The 23021-nt window shown below is 51.6% G+C and overlaps 1 protein-coding gene across 1 annotated transcript; it reads right to left on the reverse strand.

Annotated features, from left to right (window-relative positions):
* Positions 1 to 1081: 1081 nt before the first annotated feature.
* Positions 1082 to 22604, reverse strand: CIDEA (cell death inducing DFFA like effector a). The gene is given in 6 exon segments (XM_031658675.1): positions 1082 to 1546; positions 4729 to 4910; positions 13120 to 13266; positions 16240 to 16337; positions 16340 to 16380; positions 22552 to 22604. Coding segments are annotated over 6 exon segments (654 nt in total). The 5' UTR covers positions 22590 to 22604; the 3' UTR covers positions 1082 to 1398.
* Between the last annotated feature and the right edge of the window lie 417 nt (positions 22605 to 23021).

Consider the following 23021-nt stretch of genomic DNA (forward strand, 5'->3'; position numbering starts at 1 on the left):
AAGAGCCTGTGCTTCGAGGAACGCCACCTCCTTTCCTTTTGTCTGTCCTGCTGTGGGGCCTGGCCCAGCTTCTGCAAGAACTGGCTTAGACACAGTGAGAGCCCAGGACTCAGGCAGACGCTGGTCACGGGGCCTCTCAAAGGGGACTGCAAACTGTCCGTGAAGGGAGGACCGTCCAGGCCGGGAACGGCTGAGCAGCCGCTGGGAGCCCCAGGAACGGGGGAGGGGAGGGGAGAGTTTATCTTCCTCTAGGGTTCCAGGACACACTGTGGTGTCTTTCCATGGCCAGAGCTGATGGCTAGGGAAGGAAAAGGACTCCAAGGCATCATTTCTTAATCGGGAAAGATTTTTCTCCTAGCATCTGCTAGAGCCACCAGCTGCTGTGTCTGCAGCATGAGGTGTAAACCAGGGCATCCAATGAGGGGACAAGGTGTAGCCCAGAGCTTCCTGCTTCGGGGCCTGAGGTCTGCTCTTGCTTCCATATGAGGGGGTCCCCCGTCCCCAGCCAGGAGGATTTCTTGAGTCTAGGAGTTTGAGACAAGTCTGAGCAACATAGCAAGACCCCATCTCTACAAAAATTAAAACACTAGGCGTGGTGGCATGCACTTGTAATGTCAGCTACTCAGGAGGCTGAGGTGGGAGGATGGCTTCTGCCCAGGGAGGTCAAGGTGGCAGCGAGCCGAGATCACCCTGCTGTACTCCAGCCTGGGTGACAGAGCTAGACCCTGTCTCAAAAAGAAAAAAAAAAAAGGAGGCTAAAAAAGTAAAGTCCTTTCATTCTCACAAGCAGAAAGTAAGAAAGTCCTTGAAGACCTCCAAAATTTGAGTCCTTCAGTATGAGGGCCCCTCTGAGCCCATTAAAGATTCATATGTGAAAAAAACATACAATAACATTTTGCAGCTTGTTATTTTTGTAGCACTAATAAAGACTTATGAGGGATTATATCTGTTAGAATATTCCTGGATGAGTTTTGCTTCTACGTAAATTTTTTTTTTTTGCTGTTCTGATAGGGTTTTTTTTTTTTTTTTTTTTTTGCTCTTTTGAGAGATAAAGGAGATGCAAGAAGTATCATACACAAGGTCATTCTTGCGATGGGTTTATTGCAGGAGATGACGGACCAAATGGCTCTGACACATGCACACTGCTCCTGGGCACGCCTGCTGCGTGGTCCCTTCCCATGGCCCCCGGGGCCCTCCACGCCTCCCCCCAGGGTACCCTGCCCACTGCCCCTACTTCATGTACCACCAGACCCTTTCCTTTCCCGGGCACTGCTCCTGAGGGGCGTGACCAGTGCCTACAAGTGCATGTGGCTCAGAACATAAAAGCATCTTCAACACTCATCATTGAGCCAAATGAAACCCAGTGTTTGGCTCAAGAGCCCGCAACAGCCTGCATCCCTATCCACACGTGAACCGGCCCTTGGCTTGTGACCTGAGGGATGGTCGCTCTTCCTTGTCATCCAGCACCCGCAGCATGTATGTGCCCATATAGACGAGAAACTGTCCCGTCACCTGGGCGGAGTAGGACAGGAACCGCAGCAGGCTCCTGTGACAGAGGGAGACCGGGAGGCTTTAGCTTGGGATCTGGGGCCAGTGAGAACCAGACAGGATGGGGATACTTCACTCCCCCACCAAAAGGCACTCGGAGGAGGCCAGGCTCACATTTAGAGCGTGGCTGTCTGAGCACTGTCAGGGCACACGTGTCCCAAGGCTGGCACAGATGCAGCTGCCACAGCAGTGGGTCTGGCCGGGAGCAGGTCTCTGTGAGCTCCCTGGGGACCCCCTGCTGCTGGCCCAAGACCACCCCAAGAAGCACGGCTCCCACGAGCCAGCTGAAGCGTGGCCTGCTTGTTGAGTGGCCGGCAAGCTCTGTGCGGAGCAGATGGCCGCACCTGCACAGGTGTGCTGCGTCCTGGCCTTCGGCTGCTGGGCTGTTCTAGGGACCCTGATACTGAAACCCCTTCCCTTCCTAAGGTAGTAGTGGCTGCTGGGCTGTTCTAGGGACCCTGATACTGAAACCCCTTCCCTTCCTAAGGTAGTAGCAGGACATTCAGTAGTGGCCGAGCCCATGAGGATGTGATAGCCGAGCCTGGGCAGCTGTCTCATCAGGAGGGTCCACTGCTCCCACCACCCACAACAGGGTCCCCACAGGCAGTGCCTCCAGTGTGGGGCTGTTGTGAGTTCCGTGGCTGCTTACAGTGTCATCAGATCCATCAGAGAATAAAATTAGTAACAAGAAGGCTGAACTTGTCTTTTTTTTTTTTTTTTTTTTTTGAGACCGAGTCTCGCTTTGTCGCCCAGGCTGGAATGCAGTGGCGCAATCTCGGCTCACTGCAAGCTCCGCCTCCCGGGTTCACGCCATTCTCCTGCCTCAGCCTCCGAGTAGCTGGGACTACAGGCGCCCGCCACCTCGCCCGGCTAATTTTTTTTTGTATTTTTAGTAGAGACGGGGTTTCACCATGTTAGCCAGGTCTCGATCTCCCGACCTCGTGATCCGCCCGCCTCGGCCTCCCAAAGTGCTGGGATTACAGGCGTGAGCCACCGCGCCCGGCCGAACTTGTCTTTCAAGAAAGACTTTGTGGCCAGGTGTGGTGGCTCACGTCCGTAATCCCAGCATTTTCAGAGGCTGAGGTGGGAGGACCGCTTGAGCCCAGGAGTTGGAAGCAGGAGTAAGCTATGATTGTGCCACTGCACTCCAGCCTGGGGGACAGTGTGAGACCCTGTTTCTTTAAAAAAAGAAAAAGGGCCTGGCACATGGTTAACGCCTATAATCTCAGCACTTTTGGAGGCGAGGTGGGTGGATCACCTGAGGCCAGGAGTTTGAGACCAGCCTGGCTAACACGGTGAAACTCCGTCTCTACTAAAAATACAAAAGTTAGCTGAGTGTGTGGTGCGTGCCTGTAATCTCAGCTACTCAGGAGGCTGAGCCACGGGAATCGCTTGAATTTGAAAGGAGGAGCTTGTCGTGAGCCAAGATTGCGCCCCTGCACTCCAGCCTGGGCAACAGAGTGAGATTCAGTCTCAAGAAAAAAAAAAAAGAGAGAGAAGAAAAAGAAAAAAGATTTTGCTGAGGCGGAATTTTAGGTGAGATTAGCTTTCTTCATTATACCTATTTCAGCTGTAACTCTCTTGCTTGCCTCACTTTTAAAATCCAAGTGTCAAGCTATTTTCTCCTATCCCGGCAAAAAGAAAAAAACGAAGCTCTCCTGGGAGTCAAGACTCCAACACGTGACAGTGACTGTAGTTTAGAGTCAGCCACTGATGGCTCTGAATGGGAAACTGAGGCCACAGAGAAGCCACACACCCTGTCCCACCGCAGGTGGGGCTGGGAGACCCCTGAGAGGAGAGCAGTTCCCCTTTGCTGTGCTCAGCGCAGATCAGGGCAGTTGTCAAGGCCACGGGGCACGGAACCAACACCCTCAAAGAGAAACGGGCGGCCCTGCCCAGGGGGATGTGCAGGGGGCACTGGAATGGCAGCAGTTGCAAAACTTTTCAACTCGAAGACCTTTCTACTGCAGTTAGCCACTCTCCCATCCACTCCCTCCAGAGATTAGTTCTTTAAGGATCAACGATCAATTTACTGGAGTAGAAATAGGTGTATTTAGAGCCTTGGCAATCGTAAAGAGCTTGGAAGCAACCTTCTCATTCTATTTATTTATTTAATTTTTATTTATTTATTTATTTATTTATTTTTGAGACAGAGTCTTGCTCTGTCACCCACTCTGGACTGCAGTGGTGGATCTCAGCTCACTGCAACCTCCGCCTCCCGGGGTTAAGCGATTCTCCTGCCTCAGCCTCCCAAGTAGCTGGGATTACAGGCACCTGCCACCAGGCCCAGCTAATTTTTGTATATTTAGCAGAGACAGGGTTTCACCATGTTGGCCAGGCTGGTCTCGAACTCCTGTCCTCAAGTGATCTGCCAGCCTCGGCCTCCGAAAGTGCTGGGATTATAGGTGTGAGCCACCACACCTGACCAACCTTCTCATTTAAAGATAAAAGCAAGGCTCAGAGAAGTTAAGGAGTCTGTGAAAGGTCACACAGCTGATTCCTTAGAGCAGGGACTGCTGGTGTCTCTCTCAGTCCCAGGCTCAGTGGCAGGGGTGCCACCCGGTTATGGAGCAGGAACACCCAGGAAGGCTCCTTCTGATCACACGGAATTCGTTTGAATAGGTCTGGGGTATGGTTGGATCGGGAATCTCTCTTCTAAAAGTTCTCTCTCCTGGGATGCTGTGCAGCCAGCCTGGCCCTCGTCTTTGGGATGACGGTGCCCTGGCATTATGTGGAGAAGACACATGCCCATGCCGCCGTACTGGTGAGGCTGAAGTTATCAGGGGTACAGGAAGCGTGTGATTTGCCAGGGTCTAGGTGGCCGCTCTATACAAACCTGGCACAACCTCCATGGCTCTGATTTTAGTTGTCATCACCTAGAATTAAGGGCTCTAGTTCTTAAAATGAATGTGGTTTCTCTTTATATTTATTATTTAGCTTTTGATTCTAATGAATAGTTAATGGTCTTTGGAAGAAACAAATCTGTTTTGGCTTGAGACTTCCTGTTGTGTGAAATGAGCCTGTGGGGTAAGAGGTGACCTGCTCCAGACAACATGACTCCAAGTGCCCCTACCAGTGCTAGCCGGCCTGGGAGCCCAGAGGAACAGGGTGGGGACCCGCTGCCCGTGCTGCACCTGTGCAGTCTCCGGACCCCCGGAGGTGATCCCTGGAGTGTGTTACCTCAGCAGGCCCTTGAGTCCCATGCACCGGATGTCGTAGGACACGGAGTACATCTCATACATGGTGGCCTTCACGTTAAGACAGCCGATGAAGTCCTTGGGGTTCAGCCTGTACAAGTCGAAGGTGACTCTTGCTATTCCCGACCTCTTCGGCGGTGAGCAAGTGGGGACGTGCTTGCTGCCCTGTGACAATGGGGGGAGGGGCAGGTTTCAGGAGCCTTCCTAACCTTCCCACGTCATCACTCTGCTCTTATGCCAGCTTCAGGTTCTCCTATATGTCTGTTTAAGGTCTGTGAGCAGCTCCGTGGCTAATTGATGGAGAGATGCTTTCGGCAGGACCCATTTGCACACACTGTGACTGTGTTCGATTAGCCACGAGACGTCTCTCCCTAATCTGCCTTCAGTTCGGGACGCAGGGTGACTCTGGTGTGGCATCAGGGCCTGGATTTTAGGACCCTGTTGCTCAGTGGATGGTTGTGCTCTGATGAGTGGTGGGGACTGACGTGCCCTGGAGGCCACCATGGTTACCTGGTGACAAGAGAATCTCATCTCATCACCATAACACAGTGATGGTAATGGAGAAGCAGGCAGCGTTGGTTCAATTTTACAGGGGCTACTGGGTGGAAAGTACCAGAATCATATGGCTGAAGTGAGGGGGGAGTGGGCACCTTCCCAGAGCACCCCTGTGTTTTAATAATCCCCGGGATGACAGCGGACTCCATGGGACAGCTCAAAGCCATGCAGCAGACCCGCTGGGTGGGAGGAGACCCCCTGGGTGGAGGGAGACCCCCTGGGTGGGAGGAGACCCCCTGGGTAGAGGGAGACCCCTTGGGTGGGAGGAGACCCCCTGGGTGGCGGGAGACCCCCTGGGTGGGAGGAGACAGTCAGTGACCTCTACACATCCCCAGGTTTATAAATAGCACCGGAATAGAATTTTCCCCACAAAATGCTTTACAAATATGAGAGCAAAGCCGCCCCCAGTACAAATGCCAGGCCAGGAGAGGTTCTTCCTGAGTGCCTTGTGCCGCATACAGATCTTGCAGCACTCAGGATTCGGGTCTCGTGACCCAAATTCGGGTCTCGTGAGCCTTTGGGGTTGGGAGCCGCTGAAGCTGTGAATGGAAAATTCACTAATGACAGTGACCTCATGAATAGGAACTTAAAACGTAAACACCCTTAAAATTACCCAAACCCTCCTCACTGTGGCCAGCCTTCTTTATTCCCATTCCACCATACAGACAAACCCACCTGTGGTTCAGCTGCAGCCTCTAATTCGGATCATACGGAATTTGTTTGAATAGATCTGGGATATGTGTGGATTGGGAATCTGTCTCCTAAAAGCTCTCTCTCCTGTGACATTTTAAAAATATAAGAGAGCAAAGCTGCCCCAAGGTACAAATGCCAGGCATTTGTCTTTGACTTTAATTTGTCTTTCAAGAAAGATTTTGTGGCCAGGCGCAGCGGCTCATGCCTGTAGTCTCAGCACTTTGGGAGGCTGGGGCAGGAGGACCCCTCGAACAGGCCAGGAGGTTGAGGCTGCAGTGAGCTATGATTGCGCTACTGCCCTCCAGACTGGATGACAGAGCCAGACCTTGTCAAAAAAAAAAAAAAAAAAGAAGGAAAAAGAAAATAAGATTTTGTGAGGTGGACTCTTGGGTGAGGTTGACTTCCTCATCTTTTTCTAAGCAGTTGTAGCTCCCTCTTCTCACTTTAAAAATCAAAGCTGAGGCCTGGCGCAGTGGCTCACGCCTGTAATCCCAGCACTTTGGGGAGGCGGAGACGAGCGGATGACCTGAGGTCAGGAGTTTGAGACCAGCCTGGCCAACATGGCCAAACCCCGTCTCTGCTAAAAATTCAAAAATTAGTCGGGCATGGTGGTGCACGCCTGTAATCCCAGCTACTCAGAAAGTTGAGGCAGGAGAATCACTTGAACCAGGGAGGTAGAGGTTTCAGTGAACCCAGATCACCTCACTGCACTCCCACCTGGGCGACAGAGTGAGGCTCCATCTCAAAACAAACGAACAAACAAACAAAAAAACCCAAACAAACAAACAAAAAACCCACCACCACCACCACCAGAAAAAAAAATACAAAAAAACAAAAAAAGAAAAACCCCAAACCCCCCCACAAAAAAAAATCACAGCTGAGGCTGTTTTCTCTCGGCGGCCTCTTGGGGGCGCCAGCGAGCTCTCAGCCGGGAAACGCGTTTGGGAAGCTCAGACCAGCCTGGCCAACATGTGAAACCCCATCTCTACTAAAAATACTAAAAATACAAAAATTAGGCGGTGGTGGAGGTGGTAATCCCAACTACTTGGAGGCTGAGGCAGGAGGCTCAGCAGAACCTGGGGCCGAGGAGTTGCAGTGAGCTGAGATGCTGCACACACTCCAGCCTTGGTGACAGAGGCAGAGAACTCTGTGTCTTAAAAAGAAAAAAAAAAGAAAAATGTGAGTTCAGTTGTCATGTATTGGGTTGTACTTTTCTTTGGGTGGGGGAGTCTGGCTCTGCCATGGCTGAGTGCAATGTGATCTGAAACTCACTACTGCTTCCGCCCTCCCTGCCTCGGCTGCACCTCCAGTGGGACTTCCAGGCGCCCGCCTTCGCCCGACTAACCCTGCATTTCTTAATAGAGGCGAGGGGTTTTCACCGTGCTCAGGATGAGTGATCTCCTGACCTGCGTGATCCAGCCCGCGCCGGCCTCCCAAAGTGCTGGAGTCCACAGGCGTGAGCCACCCAGCTGGCAGCTCAGCTAGGGTTATTACTTTTAATGAATTAATACCTATTTTAAAATTTCTGAATTTTAATTTCTTTCAAAAAATACGCTCATTAGTAACTTCCAAACAATTTAAATTTTGAATATCGGCTGGGCGTGGTGGCTCACACCTGTAATCCCAGCACTGTGGGAGGCAGAGGTGGTGGATCGCTAGAGCTCAGGAGCTTAAAACCAGGAGTTTGAAGCCAGCCTGGCCAGCATGGCAAAACTCTGTCTCTACAAAAAGATACAAAAATCAGACGGGCACGGTGGCAGATGCCTGTAGTCCCAGCTACTTGGGAGGCTGAGGTGGAGGATTACTTGAGCCCAGGAGGTCCAGGTAGCAGGGAGCTGAGATTGTGCCGCTGCACTCCAGCCTGGGCGACAGAGCAAGACTGTCTCAAAACAAAAAGCAAACACATTAAAAACAAAACAAAACAAAACAAAAAACCACTGGGGGCGATGCCTCATGCCTATAATCCCAGCACTTTGGGAGGCCAAGGCAGGTGGATCACCTAAGGTCAGGAGTTTGAGACCAGCCTGGCCAACATAACAAAACCCCGTCTCTACTAAAAATGAAAAAAAAAAAAAAAAAAAAAAAAAGCTGGGCATGGTGGCAGGTGCTTGTAATCCCAGCTACTCAGGAGGTTGGGGCAGGAGGATCCCTTGAAGCCGGCAGGCAGAGGTTGCAGTGAGTCAAGATCATGCCATTGCATTCCAGCCTGGGCTACAGAGCGAGACTCCGTCTCAAAAAACAAACAAACAAACAGAAAACAATTTTGACTGCTGGGAATATCTATATCTATCTATAGCTTATAGTTTCTCGCCCTTGACACTGCTGACACGGGAGGCTGGAGAAGTCTTTGCTGTTGGGGTTGTCCTGTGCATTGTAGGATGTTTGGCAGCATCTCTGGTCTCTACCCACTAGATGCAATAGTCTAACATGTCTTCAGACATTAACAAATGTCCCCCAAGGGACAAAGTCTCTGGAGTTCAGAACCTCTGATTGGCAGATGTCTATAGAGTTTATTGATACAAGCTGGGTGTGGTGGCTCACGCCTGTAATCCCAGCACTTTGGGAGGTTGAGGCGGGTGGATCCCTTGAGGTCAGAAGTTCAAGATCAGCCAGGGAAACATGGTGAAACTCTGTCTCTACTAAAAATACAAAAACTAGCGGGGCGTGGTGGTGGCTCTCCTGTGATCCCAGCTACTTGGGAGGCTGAGGCACAAGAATTGCTTGAGCCTAGGAGGCAGAGGTTGCAGCGAGCCGAGATCATGCCAAAGGCTGTTTCATGTCCTCATTAATTTTTAGGAGCGTAAAGAGGTCCTGAGATAAAGTTTGAGGACGCCTTGTTTACTGTATTATCCTGTGATCTTTTGCTCAGCATAGCTGATGTGTATCCACATGGATGCTGTAGCTGAACTTCACGCATTTCCACAGCTGAAGAGCATTCTGTTCAGGGACCACATTATAGTTTATTTGTGCCTATTTACTTAGAAGTACGCTGTTGGGCACACGTGTGTACTGCAGGGGTACATGATTTGTTTCCAGTGTTTGCTCTCACCACTTGCACTACTGCCGTGGACACTCTGACACACACCTGCTGACGTGGCGGTGTCGGGGTCTCGGGTTCATGCCCAGGAAAGCTGCTGCTGGGTCATGGTCTGTGCCTCACTCTCTGAGATGAAGCATAGTGTTGTATTAAGTGGCTGTTGGCGGTAGTAGAGGAGTGTGTTGCCCTATATCTTAAAAATAAAAAAAATCAAGAATCTGGCAATACCACATCTAATGGTGTAAAAATGGTATCATTGTTTATTGTGGAGATGTCTGTCTCTGTCTCTTGCTCCCTCCTTTTTTTTTTTTTTTTTTGAGACGGAGTCTGGCTCTGTCGCCCGGGCTGGAGTGCAGTGGCCGGATCTCAGATCACTGCAAGCTCCGCCTCCCGGGTTTACGCCATTCTCCTGCCTCAGCCTCCCAAGTAGCTGGGACTACAGGCGCCCGCCACCTCGCCCGGCTAGTTTTTTGTATTTTTTAGTAGAGACGGGGTTTCACCGTGTTAGCCAGGATGGTCTCGATCTCCTGACCTCGTGATCCGCCCGTCTCGGCCTCCCAGAGTGCTGGGATTACAGGCTTGAGCCACCGCGCCCGGCCTCCTTTTTTTTTTTTTTAATCTTGAAACTTGCTCTGTCGCCCAGGCTGGAATGCAGGGGCTTGATCACAGCTTACTGCCACCTCAAACGCCTGGGCTCGAGCAATCCTCTTGCCGCAGCTCCCAAGTAGCTGGGACTATAGGTGCGCACCACCACGCCTGGCCAATTTTTTTTCATTTTTAGTAGAGACAAAGTCTTGCTATGTTGCCCAGGCTGGTCTCGAACTCCTGGGCTCAAGCAGTCCTCCCACCTTGGCCTCCCAAAGTGCTGGGATTGCAGGTGTGAGCCACCGTGTGTGGCTTCTTTAGCTCATTTTTAAATTGGATTACTTGTTGTTTTCATAATTTATTTATATGAGTTACTTACATTTACTGAATACTAATCTTTTATCAGGTTATGTTGAAAACACCTTCTTCCCATTTTGTGGCTTATTTTACTTCCTTTATAGTGTCTTTTGATGGACAACATTCTTAAATGAATTGATTTCTTTTTTTAAAAAAATGACTTGTGCATTGTGTTGGCCCGGTGTGGTGGCTCACGCCTGTAATCCCAGAACTTTGGGAGACTGAGGCAGGTGGATCACAAGGTCAGGAGATCGAGACCAGCCTGGCCAACATGGTGAAACCCCATCTCTGGGGCTAAATTTTGTAAAATACAAAAATTAGCCGGGTGTGGTGGCACGCACCTGTAGTTCCAGCTACTTGGGGGGCTGAGGCAGAAGAATCACCTGAACTCAGGAGGTGGAGGTTGCAGTGAGCCGACATCGCGCCATTGCACTCCAGCCTGGGCAACAGAGTGAGACTCCGTCTCAAAAAAAAGAAAAAAAAAAAAGAGAGAGAGAGAGACTTGCGCATTGTGTCTTGTTTTAAAAAAATCTTTCCCTACCTGAGGATGCCAAAAAGGAAGAGATTAGATTTCAGTCTGGTCTCTCACATCCTTCGTGTTCCCCACCTCTACTGCTTTGTGTTATATCACAGGCAACATCTTTCAGATCTTTTATCGTTACCTTCAGCTCTGTCTAACCTGAGTCTCCATTTACTGGATTTTAGGTGTTATATTTTTCATTTCCAAAAATGCTATTTGATTATTTCAAATCTGTGTAGTCAGTTCTTATTATCTCTTGTTCCTTTTTAATTTATTTTTATTTTTTGACAGGGTCTCCCTCTATCCCTGGGGCTGGAGTGCAACGGTGCAATCATGACTTTCTGCAGCCTCGGCCTACCAGGCACAAGTGATTCTCCCGCCTCAGCCTCCTAAGTAGCTGGGACTACAAACATGCACACTATGCCAGGCTAATATTTGTATTTTTTGGTAGAGATGGAGTTTTGCCATGTTGCCCAGGCTGGTATTTTCTTATTTTTTATTTTTTTGGAGATAGGGTCTTGCTCTGTCTCTCAGGCTGGAGTGCAGTGGTGCGATCATAGTTCATTGCAGCATCCAACTCTCAGGCTCAAGTGATCCTCCCGCCTCAGCCTCCTGCATAGCTAGGACTTCAGGTGTGTACCACCTTGTCCAGCTAATTCTTAAATTTTTTTTTTTTTTTTTTTGTAGAGATTGGGGTTTTGCTATGTTGCCTAGGCTGGTCTTCAATTCCTGGCTATTCTTACTTTAGATTATTTTTAATGCTTCTTTGAGCATTTTATTTATTTATTTATTTATCTAGTCAGTCAAATTTAGCCTTAGGTGAGCATTTTCAGTACACTAATTTCATACGCTGTATCTGATGATTCCAACATCTGCCGTCCTGGCAGGCCTGACTTTATTGCTTCTGCTTACTCTCTTTTTTTTTTTTTTTTTTGAGATGGAGTCTAGTTCTGTGGCCCAGGCTGGAGTGCAGTGGCTGGATCTCAGCTCACTGCAAGCTCTGCCTCCCGGGTTTACACCATTCTCCTGCCTCAGCCTCCCAAGTAGCTGGGACTACAGGCGCCCGCCAACTCACCCGGCTAGTTTTTTGAATTTTTTTTTTAGTAGAGACAGGGTTTCACCGTGTTAGCCAGGATGGTCTCAATCTCCTGACCTCGTGATCCGCCCGTCTCGGCCTCCCAAAGTGCTGGGATTACAGGCTTGAGCCACCGCGCCCGGCGCTTCTGCTTACTCTCATGAATGTGGCGCCTGAGTCCTTACGTTCAGTGTTTTGACTGTGAACTTGCGTTGTGAGAACGTTAGGAATGAAAACTCTTTGAGGCCAGGATGGACGTTCATCCCAAGGGAACTGCCTGAGCTCCTGCTAGTTACCTGGGGCACTTCCACCCTGGAAATGGGGCTGCAGCAAAGAGAATCCAATGAGCAAACCCCTCCATTGATGCTGCTCCCCCAGATCTCTGAAAACTGAACTCTCAGCTTAGGGGTTTGGGACTCAGCAATGCCTGAACCCTCATGAGGGCAGCTTGTGGCCGAAATTCCCAGGAGAGAGCTCTAAGATCCCGGGCTTTACGCAGACCCTCGAATCTCACCCCCGACTTTGTGTCAGCTGGAGGCTGTCTCTGTCCTCCCAGCATCTGTCCCTGAGGTCAGTGGGTGCTCACAGGTGGGGGAACCCCAGAGGAGGCGCCCGGGGAGCTGCCAACTTCAGTGTTCGCGTTCCTCTCTGGATGCCTCACAAAATTTTAAGCACTGAGGATTTCCCTTTCTTGGAGATCAGTTTATTATATGAAGATATATTTTGATATTGTGCTTTACATTTTTAGGCATTTTATACTGAGAACGTTTTTTGAGCCATATTATCTATAGTTTTCCCAGAGACCGAAGTCTTCATTCTGTCTCTTTACTTTTCTAAATCTCCATACTCACACATGTACACGCATGCACACACACCCCTCTCCCTAACTTCCTTGACGGTGTTTACTTTTCCAGCCTTCTAAGAACAGAGATGATGAAGAGTTGCCAAGTCAATTCTGTGCATTTTACAGGATCTGTAGCTACTCACTGGCCAAAACCTGTTCCTTGTAATTATTTGCTTTATGTCAAATAGTCTCAGTTCACAGAGAGACTAAGTTTCCTAGAAACACTTGTAAGAATTCCTTTGAGGGCAGTGGATCCAGTTGTTAGGTGAATACAAAGTGCATATTTAGAAAGTGGACAAGTTGGCCGGGCACGGTGGCTCACGCCTGTAATCCCAGCACTTTGGGAGGCCGAGGTGGGCGGATCATGAGGACAGGAGATTGAGACCATCCTGGCTAACACCATGAAACCCCGCCTCTAGTAAAAATACAAAAAATTAGCTGGGCATGGTGGCAGGTGGCTGTAGTCCCAGCTACTTAGGAGGCTGAGGCAGGAGAATGGCATGAACCTGGGATGCGGAACTTGCAGTGAGCCGAGATCGCACCACTGCACTCCATCCAGCCTGGGTAACAGAGCGAGACTCCGTCTCAAAAAAAAAAAAAAAAAAAAAAAAAAAAAAGAATGTGGACAAGTCAGCAGCCAAGTAGGGCGTGAACTTTTGTAGGTAAAAAGTACCGAGTAGCTGTTTGGGTGACAGTGTTTTTGCTTACCAGCATCCACTTCTGTCCTTTCTCCAAGATCATGAAATGCGTGTTGTCTCCCAAGGTCTGAAAGAACTCTTCTGTGTCCACCACGGTGCCATCTTCCTCCAGCACCAGAGTGACCAGTCCAGTGGTGATGACCAGGGCATCCAGAGTCTAGGTGGGCAACGCATCAGAGAAATGGAGTGAAGCCAGATATTTCCATGTGACCATCCAATGACATTTATTAAGTTACAGTTTTCAGAACTGTTGGCTGATTCTGACAAAATTTTAATGGTAAAGGTAACCTTTACTTGTGTCTATGACTCAGTCTTTGCTCGGAAGCAGGGAAGTGAAGAATGCTCTTTTTAAGATGCGGACCCACTATGCCGCTGAGGCTGGAGTGCAGTGACTGTTCACAGATGCAACCATAGTGCATCACAGCCTCGAACTCCTGGGCTCAAGCAATCTTCCTGCCACAGCCTCCGGAGTGGCTGGGGCTACAGGTACATGCCACTGCATGCGGCCAGGAAGTTAAGATTTTTAATGGATCTATCTTCTTAAGATACATGAGATAATGCTTACATTAAATAATATTTGTAATTTCTAAGATTACCTATTTATTTAGATGAATAAAAACAAAACCCCTGCATGTTTGCTGCTGTAAGAGCCACAGCGTCGTGTGCAGAGCTGAGCATCTCTCTTGCTTCAGAGACTGCGTGTTGGATGCTTGTTTCTCGTTTCCATGGGTGCCTGAGTCTGAGTTACGCTTCCCTGAGAGGCTGGGGTTCTTCCTTATTTGGTGGTCTAGGACACTGTTCTAGATCCCGGCCTTTACAACTAAACCCAGACTTCCAAAGCCGGCTCCATCCCTGCATCCTCCCTTGTCAAAGAAACAAAGTGACATTCTCCATTAGTGACTGTTTTAAGGTTTTTGTCTCTGTACCTCAATGTTTTATGGTACAGGGATGTAATGTTCCCCTTGATCATTTACACCTAACCTTTACTCTCAGAGTCTCTGAGGCCAAGAGAAGGTCTGATGAGTTTAAGTTGCTGTTTCTCCTTCTTTCTTTTCCTCCCCTTTTAAAACCAGCTTTATTGATATATAATTCACATGTCATACGATCCACTCATTTAAAGTATACAGAGCCTTCGTTTTGGTATGCTCACAGAGTTGGACCACCGTCACCACAATCAATTTTACGGCACTTTCACCACCACTGCCAAGAGAGAAACTGGCAGGCACTTGGGAGGCTGAGGTGGGAGGATCACTTATGCCCAGGAGTTTGAGGCCAGCCTGGGCAGTATGGCAAGACCCTGTCTCAAAAACAGAAAAAGAAAAAGAAACTCCAGAACCACCAGCAGTCATTCCCAATTTCTCTCCCCGTTTCCTCCTGGTGAGATGCAGCTTTTCTTGACCTTTCTGTGCTGGCCCTGGCTTAGAGCCCAAGACCATGGCCCTGCGTGAGTGCAGGGCGTCCCGCTGTGGACTGGGGAAGAAGTGCCTGCAGCACCTTGCTGATGAGCCCAAGACCATGGCCCTGCGTGAGTGCAGGGCGCCCCCTGTGGACTGGGGGAGAGGTGCGGCTCTGCAGCACCTTGCTGATGAGCCCAAGACCATGGCCCTGCGTGAGTGCAGGGCGCCCCTGTGGACTGATGGAGAGGTGCGGGCTCTGCAGCACCTTGGCTGATGAGCCCAAGACCATGGCCCTGCGTGAGTGCAGGGCGCCTCAGACTGGGAGAGGCCCCCAGCACCTTGCTGATGTGAAGCTTACACAAGCTGGGCCCTGTGTGAGTGCAGGGCTTCCCTGTGGGACTGGGATGGGAGAGGTGCGTGCTCTGCAGCACCTTGCTGATGAGCCCAAGACCATGCCCCGCGGAGTGCAGGGCGCCCCTGTGGACTGGGAGAGGTGCTGCCTGCAGCACCTCCGCTGATGAGCCTAAGACCATGGCCCCGCGTGGAGTGCAGGGCTTCCCCTGTGACTGGGGGAGAGGTGCTCTAAGTGCACCTGCTGATGAGCCCAAGACCATGGCGCCAAGTGCGGAGTGCAGGGCTCCCCCTGTGGACTGGGAGAGGTGGGCTCTGCAGCACTTTTGCTGGATGAGCCTAAGACCATGGCCCCGGCCAGTGCAGGGGCTACTCCGCCAGGACTGGGAGAGGTGGGCCCCAGCACCTTTGCTGATGAGCCCAAGACCATGGCCCCGCGTCAGTGCAGGGCACCCCCGTGTGGACTGGGAGAGGTGTGGCTCTGCAGCACCTGCCGATGAGCCCAAGACCACGGCCCCACGTGAGCAGGGCGCCCCCGTGGACTGGGGGAAGTGCCTCCAGCACCTGCTGATGAGCCTGGGCACCACACTTCAGTGCAGGGGCCTGTGGACTGGGAGGTGTGTGGCTCTGGCAGCACCTTGCCAGATGAGCCCAAGACCATGGCCCCACGGAGTGTGCAGGGCTCTGTGGACTGGGGAGAGGTGTGGGCCTGGCAGCACCTTGCTGATGAGTCACACCATGGCCCTGCATGAGTACAGGGCGCTGTGGACTGGGAGAGGTGAAGCGCGGCTCTGCAGCACCTGCTGATGAGCCTACACCATGGCCCCCGCGTGGAGGCAGGGCGCCCCTGTGGACTGGGGGAGAGGTGCGGCTCTGCAGCACCTTGCTGATGAGCCCAAGACCATGGCCCCAAGTGGAGTGCAGGGCCTCTGTGGACTGGGAGGTGCGGCTCTGCAGCACCTTGCTGGATGAGCCCACACCAGGCTCCCAAGGCGTGAGTGCAGGGCGCCCCCCTGTGGACTGGGAGAGGTGTGGGCTCTGCAGCACCTTGCTGATGAGCCCAAGACCATGGCCCTGCGTGAGTGCAGGGCGTCCCCCTGTGGACTGGGGAGAGGTGCTGCCTGCAGCACTCAAGGAGTGAGCCTACACCATGGCCCCGTGTGTGAGTGCAGGGCTCTGTGACTGGGGGAGAGGCGGGCCTCAAGGCACCTTGCTGATGAGCCCAAGACTACGGCTCCCACGTGAGTGCAGGGCTTCCCCTGTGGACTGGTGGAGAGGTAAGCGTGCTCTGCAAAGACCTGCTTGATGAGCCCAGACCATGGCCCTGGCGCGGAGTGCAGGGCCCCCTGTGGACTGGGGGAGAGGTGCGGGCTCTGCGGCACCTTGCTGATGAGCTCCTGCAGGCTGCTTGCCATCACCCCACGCCGGCTGCTCCTGTCATGGTTGGAGACCCGAGCGGCTGAAGCAGGCGCGGAGCGCCGAGCAGGACTCGCTTAGTCTGTGATCCCATAAATGTCAGGGGCCTGAAAATGGTGGTGAAAAGTAAAACTTTTTAAAAAGAGTCTCTCATGAGAAGTGTGAAAGTACATAAAAATAATGCATTTTTAATATTTGCTTCTAAAATAAAGCAATTCAGTGGTTGGGATTACTAAAAATTATATATACACATGTACACATAATTCCAAAGAAGAAACAAGTAACGCATCAAGCCAAAAACACAACCATCTTTATTCCTATTTTACTAGAACATCCAAAGTCCTTGCCGAAACTCTTTGAGAAGGAATGGTTAGGGCATTCGACTCCAACAAGAAATAAGACTTATATTCTGCAAATATGCATGGGTTTTAGAGATTTAAAAAATCCAAAAGAATGATTTCTAGTGACCATGAAGCAGTTACACAGAGTTAGCAAGGCCCTCAGACACGTGCATACAGCTACCTGTTTATACAGTAAGGGTGAGCCAGAAATCAATTCAAAAGTGTGATATTGGTCACTATAGCAATCAATGAAGTTTCTGAAATCAACTTAGGATGAACCAAGAACAGCAGAACCACTCTCAGAACTGCGGCTGGAATCACAAGAAAGAAAAGACCCACAGGGCTTACATCACAGGACACTTTGGAGTAAGTCCTCATTTATCAAAAAATTCATTCAAACATTTACTTTTTTTTTTTTTTTCCTTTTAGATACAGGGTCTTGCTCTGTTGCCCAGGCTGGAGTGCAGTGGTGTGATCTCAACTCACTGCAGCCTTGACATCCTGGGCTCAAGCAATCCTCCTCCCTCAGCCTCCTGAGTAGCTGGGACTACAGGTGCAAGCCATCGTGTTCGTCTGAGTTTTGTATTTTTGTAGAGACAGGGCCTTACTTTGTTGCCCAGGCTGGTCTTGAACTCCTGGGCTCAAGGAGTCCTCCCTCCTGCCTCAGCCTCCCAGATGAAACTTTTGATAGCAATGCAAAACCTGCTGGGCATGGTGGCTCACGCCTGTAATTCCAGTACTTTGGGAGGCCGAGGCAAGAAGATAGCTTGAACCCAGGAGTTCGAGACCAGCCTGGGCAACATAGTGAGACCCTGTCTTTACAAAAAAATAAAAATAAAAAAATTAGCTGGGTGTGGTGGTGCACCTATACTCTCATCTACTCGGGAAGCTGAGGTGAGAGGATTGCTTAGCCCTGATGAACCTAGAAGGTCAAGATTGCAGTGACCCAAGGTCACACAACTGTACTCTAGCCAGGATGACATAGTGAGACTCCAAATGAAAAAACAAAAAAAGAAAAGAAAAGCAAAACTGCCTTCAACACATGATTACACTGCATGCTTTTATTTTTTATTTTTATTTTTTATTTTTTTTGAGATGGAGTCTCACTCTGTCGCCCAGGCTGGAGTGCAGTGGCCGGATCTCAGCTCACTGCAAGCTCCGCCTCCTGGGTTTATGCCATTCTCCTGCCTTAGCCTCCCGAGTAGCTGAGACTACAGGCGCCTGCCACCTCGCCCGGCTTAGAGACGGGGTTTCACCATGTTAGCCAGGATGGTCTCGATCTCCTGACCTCGTGATCCGCCCGTCTCGGCCTCCCAAAGTGATGGATTACAGGCTTGAGCCACTGGGCCCGGCCACAATTTGTTTTCAATGAGGCAAGCCGGAGGGAAATGTGCTGGGTTGGGGTCCGGACCTGTCAGAATGACCTACACACCGTTGCCAGGGGCCCACCAAGTCAATCAGAGCCTTGCCCAGCCGGGCTGTGCCCCAACACGGCCCCAGGACTGGCACACAGCTTCTGAACTGTCACCTCGATTAAGAGACTGACGCAGGGTTCTCAGTTACACAATGCCATGAACAACACTGCTGTGCTGACACTACGGGGAATTCTCGCACGCTCTCACCCCTGGTGACCGGGGGGAGAGGGCGGCGAGGACCGGCCGTGTTACATTTCACATTCAGAACCCAGGAGTCGCCTCCACCTCATCACAGCAGCTGAGACTTAAATGAGCTGAAGTCCCCACAAGGAGAGAGAGAGAAAGGCCCGAGGGCCACTGGATGCCAAACCTTCGTGTGTAAGAGCTAGCGACTTGCGTTAGCACTCCTTGGGATCCACCTTACAAACAGTGAAACCTAGGCCTAGGGAAAGCAGGAAGCGAGTCGTCAGGGCAGCAAAGGCTAGACCAGAGTCTGAGCCCAGCTCTAGCTTCCACCCAGCACCTGGCCAGAAGAGGTGGCTCCCGCAGGAGAGAAGGGCCCGGCCTCAGCAGCAAGAAACACCCTTTCTTTGCCCCCAAAGCAGGAGGTCAACGCAGTCTTGCACAAGGCTTCTAGCATCTGTCTCATGGGGTCTGGCGGTGCATTTCCTGCTTTCACAAAGAACCTATCAGCACACCATCTATTTACTGAGTTAAAGATGCCAGGCCAAAATCAGAGAAATGAGAGAACATGATCTGTGTCTTCCAATGCTAGATGCAGCCCCAGTGATCAAAGGCGCAGCTTTGACCTAGTTAGCCCTGGCCCTGCATTTCCTCATTGGACGAACATGCTCACGCCTTCGTAAGTACCTGTGCTCCAGTGACCTGGCCCAAATGATTAATTCCAAGTTCCTGCGGTCTTTACCTGTCTGACAAGATAAGAGCTGGCAACCATTTCTGGTTCTCCCTGCCTTCACCTGCCCTCAAGATCGCCATTGTCAGTGAAAAAACACCTATTGTTCTCACCTGTAGCATTTCCCAACCAAGAGCTGGGTCATTGCTGGAGGAAAGGCTGGTGGGGGCACTGAGGACAGGAAATTTACCCCCACCTTCTTGTCAAAGAGGAAGGTGAGTGATTTCTGAGTCAAATTATGTAAAATCAAGACCATCTCATATGTAACACAGAAAGTGGTTAAATGAGACGTTCTGCACGCCAGGCCTACAGGTACCGAATCTGTTGCTACGTGAACAAGCCACCGTCTCCACCCAACTCACCTCCAGCCCGCTGAGTAGAGTCATCTCTATCACTGGCCATCAGCACCGTGCCTAAAAGCAGGGCCACTGAGCAGCCCTAGGATCCTGCATTTAGACACACATGTGAGAACCGCCACTCCCAATTCCTGTGAAAGTGGGGACAGACAACCGCAGGAAACGGAAAGGGAAATAACCTCTAACAGGGAAGATACAAGGAAACAGGTTGTTTAAGGAAATAGGCTGTTTCAGAGAAATCCAGAGAGGAAAAGTCAGACTTCACAGAACGCTGTGAAACGGCGTGTCTCCCAGGAACAGGCAGGAAGGGAAGGCTTTGTATTCCGCCCTGAGGGAGGCGAGGCACTGCCAACTTCCAAAAGTGTGTGAAATACACCAACAAGCTGCAGACTGACAGTAGACCTGAACTCTTCTCCAGTAAAACAACCCTGAGCTGAACAGAGAATTAAAAAGCTTTCTTTATATGCCACCTATGGAGGAAAAGGGCCCAGGATTAAGGTCTTCCTCAAAGCAAATGTTTTGGTGTCATGGGTGAGGGGCAGCAGTACAGGTAAGATGGTGCCCGGGAATATTCGGGGGGCAGTGATGGCTAAGGGAACCCTGCGTCTCATTAGGAAGAAAAGGAGAAAGAAGGGAGGGCTGGGAAACTGCTCCACAGGCCTGGAGAAGAGTCCCTGAGCTGTAGGGACAGCGTCAGAGGGTGGTGGGGTCAATGGCAGGAGGCAGAGAAGCGAGTGCTGCCTCGATGAGGCTTCCTGCTGCCCGGCTGCCCTAGGGCTCTTGGATGTGACATACACAGGTGGGAGCGCACCTGCCCCCCAGATGAACTCGCCCCGACAAGGACTGCCTGGCTCATGGCTCAGTTCTTCGCAAGCTCCCTAAAAAGGCTTGACGTTATCAAGTTTTCAATACATGACCATGAAGTCTTTGAACACTTTGCAGCTTCATTAAAATAAGAATTTAGATTCAAGAAGCAGAAAGATGAGATTCACTTGCAGCAAACTTAATTCCTTAGTAATGTCTCTAAGAAGACTGTGGTGAAATTTGTACTGAAATAGCAGCACCAAACCTAGAGTTCCTTGTTCAAGGAAAGGAAAGATGTGCTGGATGGCTATGAAAGCAGCCATTTCACACGAGGTTTATAACAGGTATCAGCTTCGTAACAACTTCAGCGTTTGGCAGGAATGTTATCACTGGCAGGACACACGAACAGAGCAGACTTTGTCTGTGACCGTCAACCTGCACGTGGACCTCCTTGATGTCGGGAGCTTTGCTGTGAGACCTCAGGCTGCTTTCCTCAGGACCAAGGCCCCTAATGATTCCAGCTGACTAACAAATTGTTGGGTTAAGGTTTCACCACTGACTACAAGTACCTGATTTTTAGAAATTGTGCACATTGATTAAATTATTTCCTTGGCAAAATGTAGTTACTGATAAAGACAGAGTTATGATATCCTGGACCTGGTTTAAATTAAGGAACCCTGACAGGAGGCAGAAGTCCAGCAAGAGCACAATTAGCAAACGTGTTAGGACCTGGCCTCTGGCTCTTTTGCCCGGACAGGGTTTTTTGAGAAGGGCAGGGAAGAAAAAGCGTCTTCCCTTCAACAAGAATTACAGATTGTTTTCTTCCAGTTTAGTTTGGAAACAGGTAGATTTCACAGAATGACAGTAGTTCAGCCTGGAAGCAGGTGGATTTCAAAGAACTGCAACAACAGTTCATCCCTAACAGGTGAAGTCATTCAATCCTGGGAGGAGCCAAGCTAGAAGGAAGTGTCCTAGGAGACTCAGGGTTTCTCATTGTTTCATTTGTTAACAGCTCATAAGCAAGTCACTTCCACTTCACACTTGACCTCACGGAGACCCCATACAGATGCATTTTGGATTTTGATGAGTTGTTGTAATAGTCAGAGGCAGGGAGAGGCTCAGCCTGAATCCTGCTCAGAGGCCACCCAGGATTGGTTAGTGCAGAGTCAGCCCACACCTCCTTCCCTCATGCACCGGGGGAACATCGGTGTGTTCACTGGATAAGCGGGTGGAAGGACGCATCCAGACTGCTAAGTCCTCACCTCCTGGAAGTGGGAATGTGGGCGGATGGTGCTGGAAGAACGCAAAAGAAACAGGGCCCTGACCTTTAGGCCTAAGCGTGTTAACGACCACACACGACGCAGGTATTTCTCAGCTCCCCCTGCCACCGCCCAGACTTGTACCGTGGGCTTGTTTTAAAAGAGAAAGATGCTTCTAACCTGCAGTGTCTACAACAGCTCCCATTTAAGAACCCGGGATCGGAAGCTCATAGATCGCGGTTTGTAGCCGGACCGCTCCCTGTCACCCGTGTGGTCTCTCGGCCCGCCACACTAGCACACAGTGGGACCCGGCGCCGCCGAACGCCTGCACCTTCAGGCCCGCAAGCGGTTCTCTATCCATTTTTCAGGTACTTGATCTTCAGAGAAACACGATCTCCCTCTCAGACCTATACTTTATAGTTGCTGCCACGCAACGGCTTAGGATTTTACCAAGAATTGGCTTGGGTCTGCTGGGATATGAAGATGAACCCAAGCACGAAAATAGCCTATGCTGCGTGTTCGCCCACGAGCCGGTGCGCAGCGCAGGGAAGACTCCGCAGGGTCCACCTGCCCCTTGTCCCCCTGCTCCCCAGGCAGCGTCTCCGCCCTTGGACCCGGAGGCAGGAGGAGCTCTTCTCCCAGCACCACCAACCTGGCGGGCTCCGCCGGCCGGTCGGGGGCTCCCCTCGGAGACCAGAGCCCGCGCTTCCAGGAGGGGCCAAGCCCGGGCCACTCCCGCGCCCAGCTCCCGCTGCGATTTCCAGGACCCCCAGAAGTCCGCTCCCCTCGCACGGTGGAGGCTTTGCTCGGGGTTCCTGGGACCGGACCCTCTTCTGCGCCCGCGACTGCAGCAGCGGCCAGAGATGCAGCCACTCGTCAGCTGTCACCCGGTCTGCAGACGCCCGCGCACCTCGCGAGAGCCACCCCTGGCACCTGCGCCCAGCTGCAAGAGGGTGAGGAGGCGCGGGACGGGCTTGGGCTCTGCCCGCGGGCGCGGCTGGACGGCCTGGGCACCGGCGGGGCGGATGGGGGTGTGCGCGGGGTCGTGGAGCGCAAGAGAATGCGGGGAGCGGGGGGATGAGGGGAGCGGGGTACGGCACGAGAGGCGCACAGGGGAATGTGAGGCACTGAACGCAGGGCGACTGGAAGCGCCTGGGAACGCGGGGCTCAGGGGACGCGGGGGCACTCGCCTGATGAGGGCTCCTGCATAGTCCCGGGCGGCCTCCATGGCGCGGATCCCCTCGCCGGCCTGGAGGCCCCGCTGCCTGCACCGTCTCTTAAAGTGCGGCGGCCCCGCCCTCGCCAGCCCGCCCGCCAGCCCGGCGAATGCCTGACAGGCGCAGGGGAGGACGTTGGCACCGGCTCTGCACCGCCCAGGCTCGCGGCTTCGCGCTCTGGAAGCCCGCGGTGGTCCCCGGCTCCTGCCGCCTGGAGCCGCGTGTCTTTCGCTGCCTCGGGCGGTACCGAGGACCTTGGAAGCCCAGATGCCCCGCGGGTCTCGTTTGGTCACGGGTCAGCCTGTTTGGTTTGCACTTCTAGGGGTCGGGGCAGTTGGGGTCATCACCAATCCCGGCAGCATCGCTTTGGCCGCGGAAAGACCGGTGCGTGGATTTTAAACCCAGGCCACGGGTGGGGCGAGTCAGGAGACGGGTGTGAGCGC

This window comes from Papio anubis, chromosome 19 (assembly GCF_008728515.1).
Source record: "Papio anubis isolate 15944 chromosome 19, Panubis1.0, whole genome shotgun sequence".
Lineage (NCBI taxonomy): Eukaryota > Metazoa > Chordata > Mammalia > Primates > Cercopithecidae > Papio > Papio anubis.